This window comes from Callionymus lyra, chromosome 13 (assembly GCF_982586985.1).
Source record: "Callionymus lyra chromosome 13, fCalLyr1.hap1.1, whole genome shotgun sequence".
In the NCBI taxonomy this organism is placed as follows: domain Eukaryota; kingdom Metazoa; phylum Chordata; class Actinopteri; order Syngnathiformes; family Callionymidae; genus Callionymus; species Callionymus lyra.
In genome coordinates, this window is record NC_141830.1 from 7,676,958 (window position 1) to 7,704,724 (window position 27,767).

Sequence of the window (27,767 nt, forward strand, 5' to 3'; positions counted from 1 at the left end):
TTATTATTATTATTAATAATCAATACATTATTGTATTGGATGTAATTTTAGATTCAGTACTAAAATGTTTTTTCATTTGTTTTATCAAAGAAGAAAGTAATGATTAACTATGTCTTTAGATATTAACAAACGTTGATAAAAGGTCTATTATTTTTATTTTTTTATTCCATCATAAGGTTTGATCAGCCACACGCGCGGGGACTTTGAATCAATAAAAGAATATATCGATAAGAAGAAGCGTCTGAGCTCGAGCTCGTCTCTCGCCGCTTCTATTTAAAGAGACGAACAAACATGGCTCCGGGGACAGACGGACGAGAGGCGGCGGACACGGAGATGAAGAAGTCAGGGGAAGGAAAGACCCCCGTGTTCACCACGAAGAGGGGCTACGATGTCGGCAGGAACCCGCACCTCAACAAAGTAAGACGCGAGAGAAGGAGAGAGAAACTCGGGACGACATTTTGGTTGCATTCACGGGAGATAGGAATTTGTCATTTCGCGATCAATGGTGTCGCGGAAATAACGAATACAGTAAAAAATAAGCATTTAAAAAAATGTTACATCTATTTAGATCACACATCAAGTCGTCGTAAGTGTTAATTTAAAAATATGATCGCTAATAACTATTTTTAACTAATACTTAAGGATCCGTTTTTTAAAATGACTTATAAATGACGCTAAAACAAATCGGTTTTTTTCATTCATTCTAGGCATCCAAACGATACTTCCATCATGTATTCAACTTAAAAGCTTGTAATATGTAATAGTTGTGATGTTTATTTGTAATTTCGAGAGAAAACACCGTCGTGTACGTGACCTTCTAGCAACCCTGAACGCACCATAAGCTTTTTCGGTGTCAAGTTTAAAAAAAGTTATTTTTAGATTTGAGCAAAAGTTGAACAACAAACACTGAGACTCGGTATATTCTCACTGTTAACTAGTTAAATATGAATCATAATCTACTTTAAAATAAATATATTTAAAAAGAATGATTCTGTCTTGAACATTTACATCATTTAACCATGTTTTAATAAACTTTTATTCTAGTTATTATTGAGAAAGATTAGAGTTTCCCATGATTTCTGTGTGAGAAGTAAAAGGAGGAAGAGAAGCTTCTGTATCAGGAAACAGATTATTGCTGGTCATGAGATGAGGATGACACTGGAGGGGTTTGTTTTGCTGACTCAATGTAACACTGTGTCACAATATTTGTCTTTGTGTCTCTATGAATCTTTGAGCCAGTGGGAAAAAAAAAAGAGGCTTTCATTGTTTTCTAGTGCTTTCACTTTGTTTGTGTGAGACCAAAGAGAATCAGAGGTGGTTTGTCCGGCCCGGGGTCACAGACGGGTTCAGGGTGCTGACTGACCATTGGTCAGGTTTTTATTTATAGTGATGGATTATTTAGAGGTTGGGTTTTAAAAAAAAAGTTGTTTCTTGTTAAATAATAATGGTTGACTTAACTTATGTTGCCTTTTTGTTTTTCTACTTTGAGTTTTCTTTTTTTCATTTTGGCTTCTCGTGCCGTTTAAATCTGTTCCAGTCTGATAAAAGCAACTGTTGGCGAAGCTGCTTGTCTGCCTGGGTGGTGTCAGCAAAACTGATAAGTGAGGCAGTTTCTAAAACACATCAGTTTATGTGGTAGATAAAATCACTTACTTAGTACTTTCTCAAATACGTATGATAAAAATAATATTGCAGCTTTAAACATTAGCTATCACAAGGTGCTTTTTATTGTAAAGAAAAATCTGTATTAATTTAACAATTGCTCATAACATTAAAACAGTACAAATCTAACAACAATATTGTGAAATATACATTAATATTTGATAAACCCAATACAATTTTTTAATTCGACAAGGATAAAAGTAAAATAACAAACTGATACAACATGTAACAATTAATATAACCACAAATTCATTTTTTAGTAAATGCAGTTGGGCAAAAAGAAACTATGGTTACACGTTTTAGATCTGAGGTAGTGAAAAAAAAACAAATAAAATGAACAATCTGTATCAATAATTTTGAAATGTAGTATATTTTATGAATACCTTCTTGTATCAATACTTTTTTGAGTTTCGATACTTTTGAAAACCATAAAAAAAAACAACTATAAAACCATTTACGAATCAAGTTAGTTGTTAAAAAACCCAACATCCGATAAAAGCCAATCTGTACAATAGTATTTAAAAAATTCAAAAGAATATGATAGTTAGAAGAATGTTAGCATTGAAAACTATCAATTTTGTTTACGAAGCATTGTAGCAGCAAGTAGAAATCATGTTCACCTTTGCAGTCTTGCTCTTTCGCTTATTATCTTTGAACACGGTACTACATATAGTATCTAAATATATTGGAGGAAACGGTGCTGTGAACAGAAACTATCATTGTTGATCACAAAGTAATAACAAGGTGATTTATTTAGTTGGATGGATCGATGGAGTTATGTGAGGAAAAACTAAATTCAGAACTCACCTTACTTTGTAGTAAACTCCCATGATGCCTCTTTCTATACACTGGTTTATTTAGTGACGGCTGATTGGTCGCCACAATACTGTATTTAAATTCTGCGTCCATGTTGCTATGTCAATAGTGATCGAGAGCTTTATTCGGTTGGCTGGGCGGCAAAGCATTATGGGTGATCTTCAGGTCAGTGTTACTGAAAAGGGTTGTTGAGAGGGATGGAAGCTTGTTGAGTTGAGTTTGTAAGTTTAAATAGATATTGTTAATTTCAACAAGTTGGTTCAAAGATGAACGAGGGACCACCACAAAAGTGCTTCTCAAACTATAATTGTGGATTTAATTGATTCTCCTAAAGATCAGTGAAGTCGCCAGATGTCAAATATCATGGAGTGACGATTATAATTCAAGGTCTGTCGGCCCAGATCATTCATGGCTTTTAGCTCCTGATGTCACGCTCTCTCTCAGTAATCCCTGTTTATTTTTCCTTCAATCTCGTTGCATTTCTAACAGCAGCGTGTGATTCACTTAAATCCCCACTTGCCGAGGGAATCTGATTAAAAGCAGCTTCGTTTTTAAAATGTCTCTCCTCAGACTCTGAGCATAGTTGTTTGGACTCCGGGGTCAACCAGGGGCCCTATACCTTGAGCCCTTAAACCTGGCCCAGTAAACTGTTTGTTTGCCTCTCAATTTACACCTTGGAGAGGCTGAATGGATGCAGTGTAGGCGAAGGCTCTTAAAGAGAGTTTGATAGCTTGACCCAAATTCACGTGGAAGTATGACCGGTCTGACACCTCCGCCGTTAGTCCGTGTTGTGCTGCCGCACGTGTACTCGTTCCTTCTCTCCTTTCTCCGACATGGTTTTTTTTTTAAAAAAGTCGCATTAAAAGCGATGTTTTTTTGGACTTTGTTTAATAAGATGTTTTCATCTTCGTCCAGAGTGTCTTAATCCAAATATAAATGACAAGTTTGTGGAGTTTATTTGAGTCATAAAGTTTTAACGAGAACCAAACCTCCATCTTTAAAAGAGTTATTTTGCTTTTTATATCAAACAGGGAGCTGAGGATCTGTTTGGGAATTTCTATGGAGGTTTAAAAATATATATAAATTGAATTTAAAAAGTGTATTTTTTGACCAAGAGGAATTAAAATATCAAACTCTATAAAGAGGTTGATGTTTATTTGTGTGCACTGTGACAGACTAGGCGTCCTGTCCAGGGTGTCCCCCGCCTCTTGCCCAATGAAACTGGGATAGGCTTCACACAACCACCACCGCCCTCCTCCATAAGAAAAGAAAAGAAAATGAATAAATGAATAAACTTTATAACGTACATTTAATTCGAGAAATATTCAAAATATTCAATTAAATTAACTGAACAAATATCAACCTTTTATTTAATAAATTATTAAATTTAAATATTCAAAAACCCTTATGTTATCTCAGGGTCAAGGTGACCCGTAGGCCCGAAAATAAATGTGTCAGTGGTATCCCTTGTGTTGCCTCTGGGTCAAGGTGAACCAGAAACACATATGCAGTGGTGAAGGTCGTTCATCTTGACCCAGAGGCAACGCATTTGTCTTCGGGCCTTCGGGTCATCTTGACCCAGAGGCAACACAAAGGTTAAAAAAAAGTAATTCAAACAACAATTTTTTTTTTTTAATTTCAGCAGTGGCACATTGTCGTACACTTTGTGATCGCAGCGAGCCCTGGAGATACGAGGTGTGTTTACCTCCCTCGGCCCGGCCCACCTCAGGCTCTAACTGGACCCAGTCACAGCACAACATGCTAGTTGATGCATCTGGACCTCGGCTGCTGAAAAAGCAAGCCGTCCTCACATCGACAGGCTTCAATCTCGGTTTTAATCTCTATAAGTACACAACAAACTTTTCGGCCCGGCACGGCCTCCAGTGGTGGAGCCCGGATATTATAGGTGTGTGTTTTCGCGTGAGCCTGCTGCGCAATAAAGAGATGAAGAGGGTTGTGAGGTTGGGAAAAAGGGGGCTCTGTGGACCAAAGTGCTGGCCTTACTCCACAGACGTCCTCTGTCTGTCAGGTTAATGAGGCATCTGTGTGAATCCCGGCTCCGTCCCTCTGATGCTGCTTCCACCTTAAAAGGCAACAACAACAACATCCCTCTCTGAAATGCTACTAGCTAGCATCAGGGCGGTTTCCCCCCTTTCGTGAGACTGAGTGGATGGTGGCCCATGTATGTCTACTTACTGACTTAATAACTGACCAAAACATGTGCATCTTTAGAGAAAATATTGATACTGTTGTTACTCTTTTTCTGGGGGTTTTAGTGGCAAGAATCTGGTTACACAAATCATACTATTTTTTTTTGTCAAGAATCAACAACAAGTGGGACACAATCGTGAAGTGGAACGAAATTTATTGGATAATTTAAACTTTTTTAACAAATAAAAAACTGAAAAGTGGGGCGTGCAATATTATTCGGCCCCCTTGCGCTAATACTTTGTAGCGCCACCTTTTGCTGCAATTACAGCTGCAAGTCGCTTGGGGTATGTCTCTATCAGTTTTGCACATCGAGAGACTGGAATTCTTGCCCATTCTTCCTTGCAAAACAGCTCGAGCTCAGTGAGGTTGGATGGAGAGCGTTTGTGAACAGCAGTCTTCAGCTCTTTCCACAGATTCTCGATTGGATTCAGGTCTGGACTTTGACTTGGCCATTCTAACACCTGGATACATCTATTTGTGAACCATTCCATTGTAGATTAGGCTTTATGTTTTGGATCATTGTCCTGTTGGAAGATAAATCTGTGTTGTGATACTGTAGTAACGTGGATATATTTGTAGTATTGTCGAGTACTTGACTCTGGTGTTGTCGAATTTACAGACCACGTGACTCTCGACGAAGTCGTAACCGCTCTCATTTGTTTTGAAACCAAAATATGTCCAAACATCAGCCGTAGAAGCGGCTGGAGTCGACTGTATCCTCTCGTCCTCAGTCATCGCCGGGATCTCACAGGATTTCACTGCTTTACGTAATGACTGCTGCCATCTAGCTGCCAGAAGTTTAAAGGCAACGCAAAAATGAACAAACACTGTAAAGTCCACTGTATTCTCTCGTCAACTGTATCCTCTCGTCCTCAGTCATTGCGGGACCTCACTTTGATTGTTACTTTAGCCGGAGAGAAGGCTGCTATCTAGCAGCCAGAAGTTATATAAACACATTATTGATTTAACTATTTACAAAAAATAACTATGATAATAAAAAATATTTGATTTGAAAGCATTAAAATATTTAAATAATAATAAAAATAATAACAAACACATTTTTAGTCCATGCGGTGCTGTTCAATGTCGATACAGTATTGTGACATAAAAAAATCTATTTTTATGTGTGATTAGATTGTTCACGAAATAACTTAAAAGGTTCTGAATATATGTTTATGAATTAAATTTAAAAAATGGGACATGGAACAGAAGAGAGACATTTGAGTTTGTTTTGTAGTGAGGCTTATACTGACGAACTTTGGAGCTAGAAAAATAACATACAACATACAATACATAAATCCCTCTTGTTGCGTCTCATAAAAATATCATGGTACAAATGGATCAATCATGATCATGTCATAACGAATCTATTGAAGATTCAAGTTAAACTGCAATTAAATGAACGTGTTAGTGTAGAAACAAAGGTTTTTTTTAGGTCAACCAAAATTGTTTTTTGCTTTGATTGTTTTGACGGCTTGAGAAAGTCAGTTTAATCTTATTGTAAGTTTAAAGCACCTTGTTGAGGGAGTTAGATCTCCAAATTTGATGATATATTCTGAACAATAAATGAATTGGAATTAAAATGAAAGTTAAAAAAAAAAGTTGAAATAAGCTCTTTGGCAGAGGTATGTCACGTTTTAGTGCTTTTTTAAAAAGATAGGATTATTGACTCTGATGCTGATTTAAATCAGCCGAGGTGATAGAAGCGATGTCGAGCTACGAGGTCATTGATCATGTGTGCTCGAGGTCTGTAGTTGAATCACAAGCTTGAGGTTAAACCAGCTGATAAAGGAAGGAACAAACGTCTCTCTGTTCAGCCTCCATTCATGGACGGATGTCCACGTCACTCAATAGAAAAGGTTCTACCCGAAGTGCATTCTCGGCGCGCGGGAGGCCGGAGGAGTAATTCCAGGTGTGGCCAGGTGTTTTTTTGGACCGACCGCACACATCGCGGGCATGCGGACATTCCTCCGATGGACTGGAGTGAAACGGCCAGACAGATGGAAAGACCTCTTTCGCTGCTAATAGAAGCTTCATACAATAAGAACAAGTCTCTTCTCCAACCACCACATGTTTTCCTTCCTGCTAGCTAAACCAAACACGGCGTAATGTTGTCAATCCTAACGCGCCGACCCTGTCAATCACAAGCGCACACGGCGACGTGTTCATTATTTCTGCCGAGAAGACCTTTTTTTTTTTTTACAATAGAAGGAGAGAGCGAGTGTCTTAACCTCATCACCTGTCCTTGCAGCTCTTTTCCAAGCATCCCTGCTGCCCTGTTATCTCCTCAATGCCTCTTTTGTCTCAAGTACTAGAGTGGTGCAGGTCCTGGCCTCGTGTCCACAGAGATGAAGGAGCAAGAAATGAAGGCCGGGTTCAGTTTCAGCATTGGAGAAGACATCTGTGAGGAATTTGGACAAACTATTTTCTCTCACTTGTGACGATTGTCAAAGTTTGATGGGCTCGCTTGTTTTTTTTAAAGCGTCTTCCTTCACTGAGATCCTCAAACAAACACAAGAGGAACATAAATATGTCCACACATCCAAGGTAGAAGATTTATAAAAACAATTCTTGGTCATGAAATGTTACCATTTTAAGTGTCCTGGTCCAAAAACACAATCAACCAGAGTCGACAATATCATAAACAATAAAGAGTTACAAAATATCTCGTATAAATATCAAAGGCTCCAATAACAAAACGCCTTCCGAATCTGGGACAAAAAACAAAACAAAACAGAATCTAAAATAGAACAGAAAATGTGGAGGTCAAAACACTCAAAACAACCACTTAAATACTCCAAGAGAAACAAGGTATACTGTAGGAAGATACGCAGTGACCAAACACAGGGACAAATTAGGAAGTGGCCAAAAAAAGTTAAACCAAATTAAACATAAAAAGAACAAAAATAATAATAATAAAAACAAAAGTATTAAAAAAAAGAAATTAAAATATCAATCAAAGGGGCCAAAATATTTTAGTAGTCCAAGTCAAGGGCCAAACAAATATATTTACCTTATAGGAAGTAGAAGCCTGACTATATATATTGTCTTCTTATTCTTTGAGGCTCAATATACCTTGATGATCTCTGTCTTATCTTATCTTAAACACTGACATCTTTATAGTTCATCATATCAACATGAACTTTCATCTACGTGGATGGGTTGGTGGAACCAATTTGGCCCCCGGGCCATTAGCTTTTTTGTTTTTGAGAAAATAGGTAATTTTCCCAGCAACACTCAGGCTCCTAAGGGACCTGGATTGGGGCGACTGAAAAGCCTCCCACAGGGGATCCGGTGCACTTGAGGAGCCCTACAAGTCCGGCCCCCCCCCTGCTCACGATTGCCTCCCTGAGTCAACAGAGGCTCGGTTTTCAAGGCTGCTTGAGCAACAAGTGTGTCTGTACATTCACAAGTTGACACCTCCTGATTTAAGGAGCCCTTTGCTAGCATATTTGTTTAGGAAGAGGAATTTCAGACACTCCTTTTGGTCAACCTCAGAGGTCACTGTTGCTGTGGTGGGTTAGACACTTTGATGACTCTTGAAAGTGAAGATTTAATCACGGATCAGATGGTGGTCTGCACTCTTAGGGATGCTGTAGACAAGAGAGTTGTTGTCCTTTTTTTTTTTGCTCATGGAAGTCGCCAGACGAGGGTCTGGCTACGACTTGTTTGGACACAATTTTCAACATTTAAGAGATTACTGGTCAAACAGCATTTCAATAAATACACAAAACTGACTGAAGTGGTTAGGGGGGGTTAAAAAAAATGTAGATACAGCGATATTTTGTGATTTTCTTTTTCACGTTACTGTACTGAAATTTTTATTTTATTTTATTGGCTTTAAATCATATTGTATGTATTGCCAAAGTTATTGAATTGTTTACTGTTCAATAAAGTTTGTGTAAAATAAAGTAAATATATTTTTTATTAAGAAATAACATGCAAATATTTACAGTGTTTGTTCATTTTTGTGTTGCCATTAAACTTCTGGCAGCTAGATGGCAGCAGTCCTTGCGTAAGGAACAATTAAATCCTGCGAGATCCCGGCGATGACTGAGGACGAGAGGATACTGTCGACTCCAGCAGCTTTTAAAGCTGATTTTTTCACATATTTGGTTTCAAAACAAATGAAAACAGTTACAACTTCGTCAATAGTCATGTGGTCTGTAAATTCTGCAACACCAGAGTCATACTCGACAATATTACAAATATATTCTTGTTCCTACAGTATTGCCATATATCATATTATATATTATCGTTATCCCTGTATTTTATGTATAATCTCGCCAGATTCTTGGTCATACACACCTCTAGAAATGATAGATAATGAAATAATTTGTACTCAAACTGTTTTAGCTGCCAAACTGTACAACCAGGCATCTTTATAAACCCACTAAAACCCATTCATTTATTTACTAATAACCAATTAGTATCAATTTGTCCTGACACAGGCAATGATGTTGGATCAAGATTACATGTTGTTCTGCTTATTAAAGAGACTATATTACTATATAGACAATATTAATTTGACATGACCATGTTTGATGCTCCATTTTAAAGCGAATGTAAGAGCTTTTGGATGTCGATAGCCAGTTGCTCATAAGGAGTTTATTGGCATGTTTTGATAAGATCTGCACCATTGTTTTGTGATTGACCAATGACAGCCATATCCAATGGCGGTACTTAACCAGGTCTCCTGGTTGGATTCGGGTCTGATGTGGAAAATGGAAAATTTGAAAATCTGAGTGAAAAATCTGAAGACATGAAAGAAGTAAAATTCCTGAGAGAGTCCAACAAACAGAAAATCTATTAATGAGGCAATAATCTCATTTACAGGTTATTTTATTTAATCGTTGCTGGATCCAAATAACATTCGCAAGATGCATTTTATTTGTTGATATAAAAGTTCAATGTGTTGTAAAGTTGCTTTTAAAATTCTAATTTCCAATTAAATTTTACATGAAAAGATTGACACCCAGTGTAAGTATACCATTAGCTCTAATCAGGAATAAAGAGAAGTGCAGACAGGCAGAACATTTAATGAATCTTTCTCAGTATAATAACAACCATCGCATTCATCGCCTTTTTATTTTATGATCTATCTATGTATGTAGTAGATCAGTAGGTCTATAATCCCGGGCGAGAATGTGTGATTCAACGCAAAACTCACATGCAAACGTTGGCCACACACATGCAGTAAAACTCCAAACTAATGCTAAACACTGGACTGACACTTACAAAGTAGTCTGGTTACGACTCCCACTAGACTCCTTGAGGAAGCCATTATCAGTGCCCTCTTAGTGTTTATTGCCTTTTTTCTTTAGTTTGCATCATTGACAGAGGCAAGAATTCTCCTCAAAGATCCCATCTTTACTAAAGCTTCAGAAATGGGTTCAGAAAGAAAGAAAATCAAAATATCTTAGGTCAAATCTTGAAATGTATTCTATAAGTAGAGGATCACTTGGGTGATTAAGGAGGAAGGAAAAAATAGAAAAAGGACCAGATAATTTAAAATCTACAATATATTCATGATGAGTTTTGAGCAGATGTTGCAAAATACAACAAGTTTTTTTGAAGGGCTTTAAGAGAAAGCGTCCGACTAGTGGCGCATAGTAGCTTCGCAATGGGAATTCACATGGAGGTTGATCACGGCACATTTGTCGTCAGGCATTTGGGAGGAAAAGCTTCATTACACCGAACATCCATCAGAGGAGAAAGGGTGGGAGCCAGTGTTGCTTCTTCTTATCTTCCTTCTTTGAAGGACAGAAAGAATTAAATTGATTTTGCCTTCTGTACGCTACTTGTCAAAGGCTCTCATGACATTTTATCCAAAATAACGATGAAGGAAAATCATTGACAAATGCAATGATAAGAAGAAAAATAAACACTAATTACATCTGACAAGGAGTAAACATTTTTTGTCAGTCAGAAAGAACACATTTTAATGGCATTTATAGGGGACCAATGGTTACATTTTGATTCTGTATTTCAATTTTGAAGGACAAATGTTTGGTGGTTTTTCCATTCACTTGTATGGCTACTGTGCACTGCTGCTGGCGCTACGGCAGCCATGAAACACCAACAATTGAAAATGTTATTGAATAAAACATAGCGTATTATTGAATGACTAAACTAAGTCAATGTTGCTTTAAGAAACTGAATAGAGAAACTGTTAAATAACGACAGAATTCCACATAGTAACGAGATCATTGTACATTAAAAGCGGGGGGATTGTTGTGAGATTATGTTCCCTCTAAAACAATCTCAAATGATCTCGTTGCCGTAGACATGCACTGTCTCAGTGCTTTTCTAGTTTCTCGTAGTCTTTGTTTATGAAAAACTGGAGTTGAACTTCAAGTTTATCTCAGAAGCTGAGCGAGATAAGATATTATCTCGGGCTTTGCTTGAGTCTTGTCAACACGTTAAATAGCTCTGCTTCAAATACTGCCTGAACCCAGCGACCTGCTGACATCGTCACTGGACATAGGGAAAGAGTTTCCCAGCGTGCTCGACAAATGATTAACATCTTTCTGTGTGTTTCATGTGACAGCCGTGACCAATTCCCACTTGAGGCGCATTTCATGACAAATGAGCAAATAGGAAATGTATAGATTAGACACGGACTGTAAATTCTAGCCCACGTTTTTACTAAGAAAGAGTCTCAACTAGTTGGAAACAATAGATTTGTCAAACCGTGTTAGGATTAATATAGAAAACAGAAAAGATTAAACAAGTGTTTGCGACAAATTCAATTACCGTGTGCAAAGTTTTGCTAAAAAGGCTCAGAGGTTATGTTATCCGATCTTTTTTTTTGTTGAAACTCTGAATGGTCCATTTGTTTTTCGGCGTGCAGGTGGTCCGCTGTTTATCTCCGCGGCGGGTTAATTGAGATCAGTGTGCACTTCTGTCGGTCATCGAGCGCTGTGGGAGCAGTGACACAAGATGGTCGGTCGGAAATAATAACGTCTCGCTATTCATCTGTAACACACACGTGACGTTTCTCTACATCGGAGAAAAGAACGTTGACTTCTGGAAAAGCGGTTTATCAAGTTTCCTGCACACGTGAATGAACCGCTATGCTCCCTTTTTTTTTTTTTTTTTTAATCCAATCAACTTGTTCAACTGGCCATGCAGCTCCTGTTTCACTTTTATACAGCTAGTGCGACCCATTGTGTCTTTATACCTACACATACCCGTGGTCAGTGAGCAGTTCACATGGTGCCAACATTTGAGGCTGACCTACATTCAAACCATCGTGGCGAAGAAAGCTCGCTGCTTCTTCTCCATCGTTCATGTTGAGTTTCACTTTAAATAACTTAACTTTAAAATAAAACTAGTGTTGGTCATTGTCATTTATTTTTAACCTTAAACTGCAGGCTTTTTCTGCCAGTGTCAAAAAACCTCCAACACATCAGACAATGATAATAATAGATGATCCAATATTCGAGCGGCCAATGTTCCTTTTTGAATCTATCTTATTTAAGATTGAATCAACTGTTACCTGAAGTCCCAAATTGGGAATTTAAGTGTTATTTTTTGTCAGATTTTCTAGCCAAATTGGCAGTAAAGAATCTGCAAGACATTCATAATTTAGACTTTTTCTTGTTTAATTATATCACTTAGACTATTACATCTTCAAATCTGACAATGTATTGAAGTAACAAACCATTTAAATTGACTAGTATTTTCACCAATGGGTCTTAAATTGATAGTTCAAAATTTAAATTTCACCTATAACTCAAGGTTGGGATTACTTTCCTTTATTTTCTGGAGTTATACTGTAGGCAGAAAAGACAACACTTTTCTTTCTTTTTTTTCTGTTCAAATAGACACTAAAAAACATCTGAATACCTCCATCTGTAATACCACTCTTTTATAGAAGCCTCGACAATAGAAATTGTTCAAGAAACACGCTACACAGACTGGAAACACACGGGTAAACATTGTTCAAGATTCCAGTGTCTACAGTCGACAATGGGAGGTTGCGCGATATTTGTTTCCTGTCTCTATAGCATCACTTAGCTAGCTTAAAATACAGACTTTAAAAAAAAAAATTCAGAACAATTTCTCTTATCTAGGGGTGTACAAGAGGGATGTTACAGACAAGCAGTATGGAGGTATTTGGATGTTTTTAAGTGTGTATTTTTGGACAAGGAAAAGTTGGCCCTCTTCGCAACCGTCATATGAACATGCATTTTTGCCAATAACTCTAAAAAGGGTTAGGGTTAGGGTCTGTTACCCTAAGACGACATGAGATTGAGTGAAAGTTGAATTTTGAGTGATAATATTTCTCCATCTGGTATCAATGGCTTTGTCATTGAACGGCATTTTTCAAGCTCAAGGAGATTTCAAAGCTCCTTAATAGCCTCTTATTCTTTAATGTCTAAACATTTTTAAATGGTTCTCCTCAGGCCAGATGTTTCACAGCTGCTCAAGGCCACTCTCACAGGTTTAACCTATCAAAACACAAAGATTGGATTCCTCTTATGTCTTCATGGTGCTTCACAAACAAGTGAAACTTTTCGCTTGTTAAAGGAGATTCATTGTGGACATTTCCACGGGAATTTCCAAGAGAAAGGAGAGTATTTAACGCGTCATAGACCAGTTGGCTCTGGAACTTATCAAAGTTCCTCCTGGGGAGCCAAGTGGACACTTACTTTCCCTTAATACCTGTGAGTATAACAAGGACTTTAAAAATAATTTGCACCAGGCTCAGTTTTCCATTCTCTGCTGCGGCACCTGCGAGCAGAAGGGAACAAGTCATAAATACATCTCACTTGGTTCAATTAGAGCCATTAAAGGGACTTTCACGCATGCTTTTCAATCAAAGAGCCTCTTTTACTGTGGCAGTTCAAACCAGGTGCATGAAGGAAAATTAAGAATTGAAGTGACAGGTCTTTTTAAAGAAAAATGGGCTGCATAAATCAACATATGGCAGCAGACATGTACTCAAAGGGTCAGCTTCTACTCTTGGAAAGCTGTTAAGGACCTGGTCTATTTGAAACCAATACAGGAAAAAAATATTTATTTCTTTGAAAATTCTGTTCAATTTTAGTTTGACATTCCATTTTTAAGTATATTTGTGATTTATGTAAAAATACAAAGGTCAATCTGATCAATTTTCCTTTAGGTTTTCTCAGCAGCAGATAGAGAACTGCAATACATGTAAAACAATTGAGAAAATAAAAGAACTTCACGATAGTATTCCGTCAGATAATTTAATTCATTTAATCATCATTTAATCTCCAACATAGAAAACAAATATTTTGACATGAATATATTGGTCAAGTGATGAGTATAACAACATGACATTAAACAAAAACACGTTGATTTTTGTATTAAATGTTATTTTTAAATGAAATGTATGTTTGGAAAAAAGTTAGTTATTTTTAATGAATCCTATTAAAGTTGGTAATATGATAAAAATGTAAAGAAAAGTTTTTTTAGCAGACATACAAGCTTTATGTTGTATTTACGGTAAACTGTTGAATCTGCTGCCAACTTTAACCTGATTATTTTGGACAATATTTCAAATATTACATCGACAAAATAATTATTGACTGTTCTAAATTCATAAAATAAGCATGAGAAGAATGTATTTCAAGTACAATATATAGGTTTTTAATGACAGACAAAGCACAGATTTCTGTTTCAAATATATGAGGTAATGTACATTTTTCATTTCACATGTTTTAATTAAATAGTTATTATAAAGTCAAACATCATGTAACATAACATACTTTTGTTATATTGTATCATAAAATAAATATATTTGCAGTAATAACATGTTTTATTGTGACATTGATTCATAGACTTGTTTTTACTGACACTGGTTTACATTATATTTCCAATTCACCATCTTGCTTTCTCATATTTCCTCGACACATTGAGCACATTCTCTGTAATTTACAAGCGTTTCAGTAGCCACCGGCCGACATAAGTTTTTGCCTTCGACCTGGAAAGTGAACATGTGCTGCCCTTGTGTTGGCCCGACGGTTCCGCTCACCGCGGCTCAACAATCTGACGCGCTTTCCTGGCCCGGCCTTCAGAGGAACTTCTGATTGAGCTAACGTGACACATGCCATATGTTGGCGTCGCTGAAGCTAGACTTCTGACACTGCAGTTACTTTTTTTTTGTATCGGATCTGAGCGATCGTGATAGTGGTAATAACAGGTTTAATGTGGGCCGGGATTCTTGTTTTGAGTGAACCAAGTCAAAATACAGCCAAACGTAATCATCTTTCTTTGACTGTTGCACTTTCAACTGAGGACTGAATGTCTAGGTTTCTATTATTGGGCCGTTGACAATACAATATTTTCTCCTCAAGCTATATTACAAAAGGTAAAACACCATAAAAGTATCAATGCTTCAACTTAACTTTCAGGAAAAGATGAAAATAAGACAAAGAAGTGATGATTACTGTCCGAAAACATGATCTTGGCGTGTTCTAGGGAACATTTGTTGATGGAAAACATGTCAGTTTAGTGGAAAACATGTTAGTGTTGTTGATCTTTATAAAATAGCTTGTCCTGGAAAACAATTCTTTCTCTTTTCGGAAGCTCCTATTTTCTCACAGGGCGAATAATTGTGTCAAGTTTCGACTTATTGTACATCGTAGAAGACAAAACATCCTAGAGTAAATCTAGACAGATTCCATTATTTGTTTTTCCTTTTCTTTAATACAATCAATGGTTTGATTCCTGAAGCGACAATACATTTTGCTTGACATATCGTTTTGCCATAAAAACATGACGAATCAAAACAGGCGTTCCCGAATCATGTACTGACAGTGCCCAAGCAACTCTTCTTCGCCTATTGTTGACAAATTCCCTTCAAAACACCACTGCCTCCTACTGCCTAATTTAAGTTATTGCTATTAATGACAGTTAAAATGTCGAATATTTGTCCTATAAGATTTGTAAAACAAAAATTGACATTTTTAAAAGGATCTATATTAGCAATTTGATATTCACGTGGAGATGTTAGCTAATATCTTCACATACCTTCAACCAAACAAGGTGAGATGAAGTCACAAAGAAAAACTTCCAAACCGTGAAAAATCAAAGTCTCAACTAGGCAGATGAGGTCAGACCCCAGCTGAAGAGATCAGGGGTCCGTTCCACTCAAACGACTTCAGGAAATTACTTAACCTCATCTTAGTCTTCGGGCATGACAAACTGCTCCCCCGGGAAATAAAAGTTTTACAAGTAAATGTCGAAAGGACGGCACTGAGGATAATCAATCTGTGCAACTTGGAGATGGTGTTTGTTTATTAGACGATTGTCAAATGTTTTATGTGATGTATTTCAAAATCTAGTTACAATGGAACCTGCAATGATTGACAGCTGACAGAACAAAAACTCTTCTTACAAAGAGATGAATGGATTGAATTTACGGGCGAGGAAACATCTTTGGAACTCCAAAGTGGACGATCGGGGTCAGTGTTTGTGTTGGAAGGGGAACCGGCCCACCTTCATCCACACTGGCTGTAGTTGTGTGTCGTGTAGATCAAAGGCAGCGTGAGGCATGAACACATACATGCGTGCACATGCCTGCATGAATGAATGCATTCATTCCGCTCTCCACGCCGTCATTCCTACTTTTATCACCTCCGCAACACACACTTGCACAGTTACCCCTAATCTGGGAGGGATTTGGGAACAACGGCGTCAAAGCAGTGACACGGAGCGCTATGCACACAACTAAAGGGGCAAACACAAGCAGCCCCGACATGTTGTACTCATAACACGGTGTGCGAAACAAAGAACAAAACGTTTCAACAGGATTCGTTGCATATCCTGCCAGTAAAAAAAAATTATCTACAAGAGTGGAATATTGAACTTTTTGTATTTGCCAATTCTTTTTTGCTTGTGTTTTGTTCTGTCTGTTTTTTTTTTAAAGATTTAACTTATTGACTTTAGTTTCTGGCGACATGTTTGTCGTTGGTTCCTTGTTATTGAGCCGTAATGTGAAAGTAAGACCTTCCACACAATTGTGTAGAAACATTTTAATTTAGTATTTGGGAAGAATCTGGCGAAACGTTACGTATCACGACACAGGGGCAACGATACACTGTATTGTGATACTGTATAACAAGAATATATTTGTAGTATTGTCGAGTACTTGACTCCGGTGTTGCCTAATTTACAGACCGCATCACTCTTGATAAAGTCGTAACTGCTTTCATTTGTTTTGAAAGCAAAATCATTCCAAACATCAGCTTTTAAAGCAGCTGGAGTCGACTGCATCCTCTCGTCCTCAGTTACTCATTGTTACTTTAGCTGTGGATGTAACGATTGCTGTCACTTAGCAGCTGGGAGTTTAATTGCAACACAAATATAGAAAAACGCACTGAATATTTGCATTTTAATTGTTGATTTAAAAAAACGATAGATGGATGGATGGATGGATGGATGGATGGATGGATGGATGGATGGATGGATGGATGGATGGATGGATGGATGGATGGATGGATGGATGGATGGATGGATGGATGGATGGATGGATGGATGGATGGATGGATGGATGGATGGATATCAATACTATATTGTAAAAAAGAGCCCAAAAAAAATAGAGGCATCTTATAGCACCTCCTTACAACTTGGGAAAGGAGATACAATTTTTGAATTCTCTCTTACTTTGTTATATAATACATGTGGTTTAAATGTCGTCAAAATTGGAGAGAATTTTCATGGGGTTGTTGCCCTTTGTGCCCCCTTGACCTGATAGATTTCCCCTTCCTCATACAACCCTCACTGAGAGGTCAGTACTCTACGTGATCATTTTCTAGTAAAACATACTCTTGAGTGAATGTTAACTCAGAGTAGTTAGCGTTAACCTGCAGGTCTAATGGACTATGAACTTTGACTAATGAGCCTGTGAGTGAGGTCTGAAAAAAAGGAGTCTACTACAGTTGTAGGAGACCAGCCCACCACAGATGAGCCCTCATAGTGATGGAAAGAAAACATTGAGGCCAACCCAAGGTTTGGGTTTGAGCACCTGAACCAGAAGGAAAAAAAAAAAAAAAAAAAATGTTACACCTAAGAACACAAAACACATTACAAAAATAAAATGTGATTAAATTTTAGTTACACATGTATATGAGCGGTGTGATTAGACTGGAAGTGGGTCAAATAAGCATTTATACAGCTATATACTGTATATTAAATCTTTTAGCATTTGAAATATTCCTGATCTTTTTTGCACAAAATAATAAAAATAAGCCCTTTTTCGATGGCCACGATTAATTACTGTATAATAAATCCTTCCATCTAATTTGAGTATCGTGGGTTGGAGGGTGGAAGTTCTTCAAAGCTAATAATATGGGGTTGGCTATTCAGAGTTTCCTCCAGCCAAGGTGGCAATAGTTCTACAGCCAAAAGTGGTCTTTTCTTGAGTCGCTGTAAACTTCCTCAACTGTTTAGCTTCAGATTTTCAGCCCTAAGGGCAGATTTCGTGTGGCCCCTGGTCCCCTTGACGATCAATTGACTACTAGACAATGCAAAATACACAACATTTCTTTTTATTGTAAAAAACGTTTTACGATGTCAGACATGCTCCTCGTGACAAGAATCTTTTTTATTTTTCTTTATACCAGTTCTCAATTTTGTTGTTGAAGATATTGTTGCTTTTATTTTGAAACTTGTTTTCACTTCATCAAATGGCCCTCCTTTAAGAAAGGTTCTAGATATAGATACCTATGTTTAACAGTGATCTTTTGAAAATACTTTTTCGTCTTTCTTTTTCCTCTTCCTTTCTTCAAAACAAGTGGAACTAGTCCCCTGATCACAAAACAACTTGAGTTCCCTCTTTATGACATCATTTCGTAACTTCAGAGCAGCAGTTAGTGACGATAATGTCTTTTATTTCCATTTGCCGCTCTTTTCTTGTTGTTTTCCCTGCGACTGGATCTCCCTTCTTTTTGACGTGTATCCTCTAATCCAAGCTGTGATAACTTTGCAAGAGGCTGGTCGTTCCTGCCTCTTACCCCCAAAATCTGTTTTCACAGCGTCTAGACACGCACGCCACTGCTGATCAAACAAGTTTCCCCGTCCGGACAATGACATAGTCTCGGCGTATCTCCTTTTGATTAAAGCGCTTTCATCTTATCAGACTTCAGCTGTTTTTTTTGTCTAGGTTTAGAGGAAAAATAGTGCTGCGTCAGCGCTTCTATTTTTGCATTGTTTGCAAAGGTGTCCGTATAAATGTGCGACGTGTTTATAAATCCTGAGTCAGAGAAGCGAAGTATGACTCAGACTGTCTTCCAGCTGTTGGTCAGAACCTCATTGTGGGTCATCGCCATAGAGACCGCTCGATTAATCCTCCAAGAACGACTGCTTCTAATTCACTATTTGCAGACTTGGTTTTTCAATGCGGCTCACTCTGCCGTTTTCGTCGTCGTATTAATTCAAGGTTTGGTTGTCTGTTGGAAGGTTTTTATATGGGGTTTTACTGGAGCTAGACTCAGTGGAAGTGAGATGGTGGTGAGTTGTTGCAGCGTGAGGACGTGGCAGTGGGATTTAATGAAGTTTCTGGGAACAATGTCAGCATCACAAGCAGCCTGTTTGGTCAGCTGCTGAGGAGCTCCGACCAGCTCTGACATCACCCAGTCAATCCAGAACTATTGATACATGGTAAAAGCAAAAAATACATTGAGCTTAAATGTAAATTCCTCACGACACTCTTGATGACATTTAGTTGTTCGTCGAGAAAATACAACAACTTTCAGACTTGTTGCTGTGAAAATGCCATCAGAATGGTTTCATTTGTTTTTTAAATGTTCAAACTTTTCAACAATATTTTCTAAAGGCTTTGATCATATGTTTTTAATAATTGAATTAAATAATTTGTACATTAAAAGGTTGAATTTTTCAATTCCGCCCTGATTGGCTGAAAACTGATCAAGTAGGTTGGTACTGGTATCGTATGGTAGCACTATTATAACAACATTTATATGTGGAATTTAAAGGCTACAATTTAAAAAACATAATATTTTTAATATATTTTATGATTATAAGAATTTAAATATAAAACTCTTTCTCAGACATTTTACATTTTATGTCGGGGATTTCATATTCGTATATACAGGGACCATTTGTGACCCCCAATGTTATATTATTCGTTCCGCCACTATCAGTCCAATCTTAACACGTTTCCATGGTAACAGACTTAGGCCTGTGTTCTGTTGTGTCACTGTTTTTTGGGGAGTCCATTTTGTGTGTAGAAATATATTTTCATTAGGAGAAATAAGATAGTAAGGAAGCACCTTTGTGTTGCTTTTACTCGTTGTATAAACAAAGCAGGTGTGATTACAGTATATAATAGTGAAGCCACTATTAAGACATAATGGACTCCGCTCTTGTAACCTCTCATTCGCTGAGATTTCAGACGGAGGAGAACTTTATAAAGTAATGTCTTCAAGACATGATGAGGGACTTACTGCATCTTGGAGATGAAGGCTTCAGCATTTGAAACATGTAAAGTCGGGAGAGTTTTCACATTAGTTGCCTTTTTACAATTAAACTTACAATTTTTTGAAGGGACTTTTTTTCCCACTTGTTTATGAACTCACTTAAATGAATGGTATTAAGATTTAAGTCAAAGGGCAGTAATAGCTGTGATGTAGCATTAAAAATTATCCTTTTTTTTTCTTCTTTCACTGACTATCTGTAGTCAGTTCACAGGAGTACTAAGGAGTCAGAAAAGAAGCCGAGGTTTCTCTCTAACCGGCCACTTTGTCCAGTTCTTTCAGGGGAATCTTGGGGTATTCCCAGGTCAGCTGAGCGATGGCATCGCTCACCGATGGTAGAGCTGCCAACAATGTACCTGGGGAGGGAGGAGTTTATGTAATTAAAGACATTCTTCAAACTTACTGGAGAAATAATTCACTTATTATGAAACATTTTTAATGGCAATTTTTTATTACTTAAATGTATTAGTAGAGCCATAATACATATTCTAGTAATGTTTTAACAAAGGTTCTTGATGACCTTAATCAGATTAAGCTTGAGATTACATTTATTTTATTTATGAATGTCTTTCACCTTGAGTATAAGAATTTATTTACCCTGTAATAACTTGTAATAACTACAATGCTTTTTTTGGACTGAGCTGACGCGGGTTAAAAACCCTCTGATGGAAGAGCTTGTAATTGTTCTCAAACTTGCCTATAACACGAATACTTTCCAAGGTATGAAACGTTAACAACCGATTTAAACACCTTTTTAAAAGGATTGCGAGCGAGTGATGTGGTCGTACCTGCTTCTGTCGTAAAATTACAGACCCGTTTATAGTTTCCTCCTCTGTTATAACTGAAAATGAAAGCCTCATAAACCCCGCTCGACTTGTTCGGTTTGTTCCGGCGAAGTACACAACAAAAAAAAAGCGGTGGTGGTACTTTTCGCAAAGGCTGGCTACAATTGAGCCACACAAGGGGGGCAGCAGGGTCGAGATGGCTATCACTATACATCACTTTCAGCAAGTGGTTTTACTGATAAACAAGTCATACAAGGAGGCCGTCTCTGGTGCGCTCCCTCTCCCACACAGCTTGGAATAAAGAAGTGTTCTGTGGCCACACACGTCCCTGCCAGGACAGACTTTTGTGCCAAACATTTGAGCCCTCTCGCCGGTGAAGGCTTACAGGGCTTTTGTCCTCGTGTCTGATCTGTGACTGTGGTTGAGAGACGTTCAATAGAGGAAAGGCCTCCCTATCATGTTGGGCCCAGGTCTCATTCAATAGAGGGTTTTCTTTTCCCCCCCTCTGGGTGCAGAGGGCACTGCCATTGAGCAACACACAAGAGAAGGGAGAGATTAAAGTTGTCTGTTTTTGTTTTTTTTTCTTCAGTTCAATGTCGCATTAGTGAGTTCTGTCCCGTCTGGGATTCACACAGGCTGAATGAGTATGGGATAGAATTTAGATCTTTTCAGGGCTTTTCTTTCTTATTTTTCTTTTGCTCAAGAGATGACGTTTGTTTTCGTCCACAGATCGACAAAATATCATCAAGTTTTAAACTTACTTCGCTTTACTTTACAGATACATATTAACTAATGTGTTTTCTAGGACTGAAATGGTTAGATTAATGAGACAAATCAAACTAGCATTGGGAAAAAAAGGGGAAAGAAATAGGATAGAATCGGGGAGAGACTTGCCTGCTGAAGACCTTGGCTCCTGCTAGGGTTATGTCATCTGCTGTAAAAGGGAAGTAAAACTTTGTTATGGGAATCCAACATGATTAAAACAATAATAATAATCTATAGAGGAATGAAGGTTTTAAACTAAATTAGATCTCTGTAGCTCAAATATAAAGCAATTTACAGCCTTTTAAAAAAATATTTTCAGATCAGCATTTTAGAGAGACATAAAAAAAAACTCAATTACATGCATATTTAAATGATATTTGTTGTATTTATCCGATCATGTACATTGAAATACATCCATTTTGATGAAATTTAAATGATATATATTAAACCTTTATTAATAGAAAATTCCGGCTCCTTTCAACATTTTTAAGAGCAATAGATTATATCCCTTTCCTCCTGCCCCCATCTCCACAGATTTTTTTGGTTAGATAGATAGAAATAAAGATTATATGTTTTTCTAATTATATATATTTTTTATAGCTAGCCAAGACCAGGTATTCAAGCTAGTTTTCATTAAATATAGTATATTATTATTATTTTCCCAAATAAAAAATGTACTTAAATCTGCATAATGAAATAAATTAAACAACATGTTTTACATGTATTTAAAAACTATAGACTTATACTAACAATATCATAGAATTGTTTTTCACAACATTCTTGAAATGGAAAATTTATTGTCGTTGGTGGTTTATGACTAAACCGATGTTGATTCAAACGACATGCTTAGGTAGGAAACTCTTCTCGTGACCAATGAAACGTACAAGCCTAACTTCAAGAAGCATGAACCTGTGAAAGGTTTTCTGGAGCGTCAACAACGGGGACGTTGACGATTGAGAGATCAATTCACGAAGCGTCGCCACTGACCACTGCCAGTCGTTTCAATGCCGCGAATGAAGGGAGGGGTTCTGTGAGCTCTGAGATCTTGTGGCGGCTGAAAATGAAAAGCTTCAAGTCGTGGTACATTTCAACCTTCAAAACTTTTACACTAAAAGATTACAGCTTTCCCACACTTTGAAATCACAGGAAAAGCATTGAAAATATTTATTTCTTTCAACTTTCATCCCAGTTGTTTGACCATCTTGGGAGCTAATTAGCCGTTTCCTCCTCACCAAAAATCCAGAGAAGACATGGCAACAGTTTGAGGTCGACGGGTGGCACTGCCCAGTGGGGAGATTACAGGTTTGGACTGTTGCTGTGGCTTCTGGAACATGGCGCTTCGGGCAACACGTGTTGGCGAAGGTTGCGGGCACTTAAGATGTGGCCGGAGACATGTGGAAGCTTTTTCGAAATGTTTACCATGTTCAGCTCAGTCAAGAAGTTAAATGGTCAAACCTGTCGAATTCTGTACATCAGTGGCTACATGTCAACAAGAAAACATGTATTATTATTTTTTTACTTTACTTAACTGAGTTTTCGATTACGTGCAACAAAGTTTTGAGTCTTTTTAGCGAGGCTAAAGTGAGGTAAAATAGGTCAATGGTAAAGAAATCCACTGGTGCTGGTACTTCAAATTCATGTGCAGGGTTTATACCTCGAGATGAAGAAGAAACTGTTGCTCGGTTCTGTTCAGAAATAATGATCAAACTGTTCGACTGTGACAAGGCTTAACCGGACCACAGAGAAGGGTCCGACTGAGGGACTTGAAATCGCAAAGATTGACAGTTGTGTTAGAACACTATGGACAGGTCAAAGACGGGTCACAACAATTCCCACGCTTACCCTGACAGAGTCTATCAGGCGTGCATTGCTAAGCCTTTCTCGCCGTGCCCCCCCTTTGCCCTTCAACCGCCCCCCTGTTTCTTTGACCCATGCTGCATATCTCCAGGCAAAAAGTCACTGTCAGGACCAACAATTCTGGCTCACAAACACCATGTCAATCTTTGTGTGACAGGGTTTCAGTGACGGGGACTAGGGTTATCAATAAAGTGGATAGATAGCTGGATAGATAGACGGATAGAACCTTGATAAAATTCGGATAGGTGTTGATTTCTAAACATAAAACTAACTATATGGGTATTAGGATGTTCTTTTTGGTTATGAGTGATTCATGTATTTAGTACAAAACAAGAAAAAAAAGGCAGTTTGTAGGCCAGTTACCCTCTTCTTCCTGGAAGCTTCAAAAACCATGATGGAAATAAATGCAACCGCCGTCCACAACCACTTTGTTAAACAAGTTTGGGTGTAGGTAGCAGCCATGTTCTGTCCAGTTGGTTCGTCCAGGTAAAGTTGAGCCTTGAAAAGCAGCTTCAAAATAACACCTAGAGAGTTGCACTGTGCAAGTTATGAATAATTGATCATAGAATATAATGTATATAAAGAAAATATCAAAATGGTGCTGTAAATAGATCTCAAATTGAACTTTAGAATGTCTGGATTACGTTTAGAAAATGTCATGTTTTGAAAGATAAAAACCTCCTTTGACCACAGACAACTGAAGCGTATTTTAAGTCTTTATTCTTTTTTCCAAAAGATTAAAAATGGAAATAACAAGGCTGGCACTTTCATATAGCAATTAACATTCTAAGACTGTAGTTGCAACCTTTATTTCTTTTTAATAACTTCTCTCGTCGTGCATCTTAAAGTAGACCTGATTGCATTTCTAATGACAGACCAGTTCAGATCATGTGACAAGCCACTCTCATTTATAAACTCATCATAAGCTCCATCTGCCTGTAAGTATTTTAGAACCCGGTTCCTTTCTATGAATCCCTCATGGCCAGGATTGTGGTCCGGCTGCCTTTTTTCGGCACACGCTTTTGAATGTGAGCAGCTGGCTCGCTGAAATACAGGAGATAATAGAGGAAGGTTGTAATTCAGAGCAGCTTCTGTGTATTTGGGGAGATTTAAGTACAGACTGTGCAGAAACTGAGCGACGGACATGGCCAAAAAGAGACTTCAGAGTCCCAACAGATCGATTTAACCATGTTTAAAAGTGGACTAGCTTTCACCCGTTCCTGATAGCTTGTATAAACACTACTTGTTTCTCAGAAGTGCTGCCAAGAAGGAAATAACTTGTTCTGGCTTGTTTCCTTTTTTCCCCCCATTCCCTGTTCTGAAGTCATTACCACTAAGAAATAATTGGAAGTATATTAAGTCAACATTTTGGAATTGACAAAAGTGGGTTTTGGTCAGAACTGATGTCAAGACCACCAATTTCCATTCCAAATTCCAGGAGTTGCTTTTTCTTCGTGGTCTTATGCTGTTCTCTGGAGCAAGTCATCCCAACCTCAGACCAGAAGCACAGTGCTGGGGGCTTGTACTGGACTTGAACAACTGTGGTCGTCCATGAATTTTGGCCTCAAACGGAGACGTTAGCGATGCTGCTGCGGTCAGTAATAGCAACCGATGGGTAACAAATAGAAGGTGACGCCACCAATGTATCATGTTTTGGGTGAAGGGAAGAGAATGTGCCAAAAGCAAATATGCACTAAACGCTGTTTGTCTCTCTCCTGTCTTTTGAAATGACCTCAGAGTTCAAAGGTCGCACTCCTTAGGGTTTTCACTTTGACACCAAACATGTGCACGGTTCAAAATTTCCATGCGAAAGGTTAGGGGGGGGGGGGGGTCGACGAGAAGTCCCAGTCGGAGACGAGCGGGTTATTAGTCAAAACTGTGTTGTGTTTGTGTCATGTGTGACCGCGAGTGAAGGTAGACATCCCCCCCATTCCCTCACCCCCGCCCCCCGGTGGATCTCCGAGCACAGATTGGTGAGGTAGGAGCCCCTCTGAGAGCAAACACCCCAGAAGAACAGAGGACTCGTTTGACACGGCGCCTCTCTCAACAGTCAGGAATGTTTGAACAGAAAAAAAAGACGACGGCGAATATTTTCCTCGAAGTTCATTTGTTCAAACACAGATTCTAAAGCACAGCTTAGCGAGAGGTGATATACAGGGAGGAAGAATGACGGCTGACATTCTTTAGGGTTGACCGGTAATACAATGAAAATATTGAAACGTTCGACCCTTGAGTATAAGATAAATTCATTTGGAATCGCATCGTTTATGGCGATGTTAAGCAGGCTTAATGTAAAATTATGTTTTAAGTTAAATACTTGTTTGAATGGTGTTTGCCACAGATATTAAATTGTCATTAATCTAAAGTATATTTGTGTTTTATTCCCTATTTTTAACTTGTTGAAAGTGAAATTTAAGGATTGGGTAGTAAATAAAGGTTGAAAAGTGAACCGGGGCTTATCAAAGTGATGGGTTGGTCATATGTCTTTTAACACTCACCTTCCATTTGTTGAACGCACTACCTACCCCCCCTTGGAATTCGTCACAGCTTGTGTACACAAGCTGAAGGAGCAGATATTTCTATGCGTTTCAGGATTATTTTAAATATGACACTGTTTTGTGTTGCTGTGTGAACTTGGAGAAAAAGTGTATCAAGGATCTCTCACCGTATATAGAGTACAAGTAGCAAAACAGATCATTATAGGAAAAATTTTCCTCTCAAGAACGGTTGCCAGATCTGCATGATTGTTTCCAGCCCAAACACATAAAACCTGCCCAACAGGATAAAAAGCGATCCAAAACACAACCCCCATCAAACAAACGAGTTAATAAATAGAAACTTTTTATTTCCCCTTGTGAATGTTTTTTTTTAAGGCTCAATTGGGCAGAAACCTATCCAACCTGGCAACCCTTCGGTCCTAAACGACGTTGCAACATACCTAAAAAGAAGCAATTATGTTATTTAATATGCAGTCTTGTACGACGTTATCAGGTATAATAAATCTTTTTTAGACAGGAGAGTCAGAGATCATCTACCACTCCTTAATGGTAGGTCGCAGATAATATATATATTTTTAAATATATCATTGGCCATTAGCATCTATCAGCATCTGTGTTTATATGTGTATATATATATTATAAATGTGAAGGGATTGAACGGTTCTAAATGTTAATGTATGATTGCAGGGCTTGGCCTTTTCCTTGGAGGAGCGTCTGCAACTTGGCATCCATGGTTTGCTTCCTCCCAGCTTCGTCAGCCAGGACGTCCAGCTGCTCCGGGTGCTGAAGAACTACGACATGAAGAAAGACGACCTCGACAGGTGAAACCCCATTTCTCTTTTCTATTTCCCAGAGGACTCCTCCACCTCTGGTTATACATCTGGAAGGCCTCAAGTCAAGAGGCAGATTAGCCGTCATCCTTCCCTGATCCACATGCGTCCAGTGAAACCGTATATTTTCATCAACATCGACTCCCCTCTGCACATTTATCCGTTTATTCTTATCGTTCCGAGTGTTTTAATGACCTCAATGCTTACATAGACATGTTAAGTAAATGTTTCACAGGGAAACTATACAACAATTTACAGTGACATGGAGTGGGAATGTAAACATTTATGTAAGTTATGTTGGAGTGGGAGAGGACTGTCACTGTGGATGATAAAGGTTTGAGAAGTTTCAAACTATTAAGAGCCTGAGATACTGAGGGTTGTCATAAACAAGTCATTTAGGAGGTCTCATCCCTACAATCTGTGTCACTTTTTATATAATGTTGCATCTCCTGTGAAGAATTGTGCAGTAAAAAAAGTCTTTAAATGTTTAATTGATATTTTTAACATGTGTAAAAATACATTTTTACCACTTTGCAACTTGCTCCTTTCATTCTGCACTTTTCATCATTGTCTGTACTGATAAGTTTAGTTCACAAACTTAACAAAGATGAAAAAAAACAACCAAAAAAAGTATCAAAAGTTTGCACAGGCCTTACTTTCTCTATTTTCCAGGCCAATTCCTGAATAAACCTGACGACACAAGTCAAGGGTCACGTGCTAATGTTACTTTGGTAAAAATCCCGTCCTTTTTTCAAACTATAATGCCTTTCAAAAAGTTAAAATCATTGAAACATATACTGTATAAATGAACAAAACAAATGCCTCAAAGATTGACCTAGAATCTAAGTGATCCTGGATCATCAAAGGAGTAAG

At 38.0% G+C, this 27,767-nt stretch overlaps 1 protein-coding gene across 1 annotated transcript in view; it reads left to right on the forward strand.

Annotated features, from left to right (window-relative positions):
• The first annotated feature begins 248 nt into the window (after positions 1–248).
• me1 (malic enzyme 1, NADP(+)-dependent, cytosolic) overlaps positions 249–27,767 on the forward strand; it is a 79,248-nt gene continuing 51,729 nt past the window's right edge. Inside the window, exons 1-2 of the mRNA XM_087805357.1 lie at positions 249–417; positions 26,752–26,885. Coding sequence (XP_087661483.1) covers positions 292–417; positions 26,752–26,885 — 260 coding nt within the window. The 5' untranslated portion in view covers positions 249–291. The remainder of the gene's footprint in view (positions 418–26,751; positions 26,886–27,767) is intronic.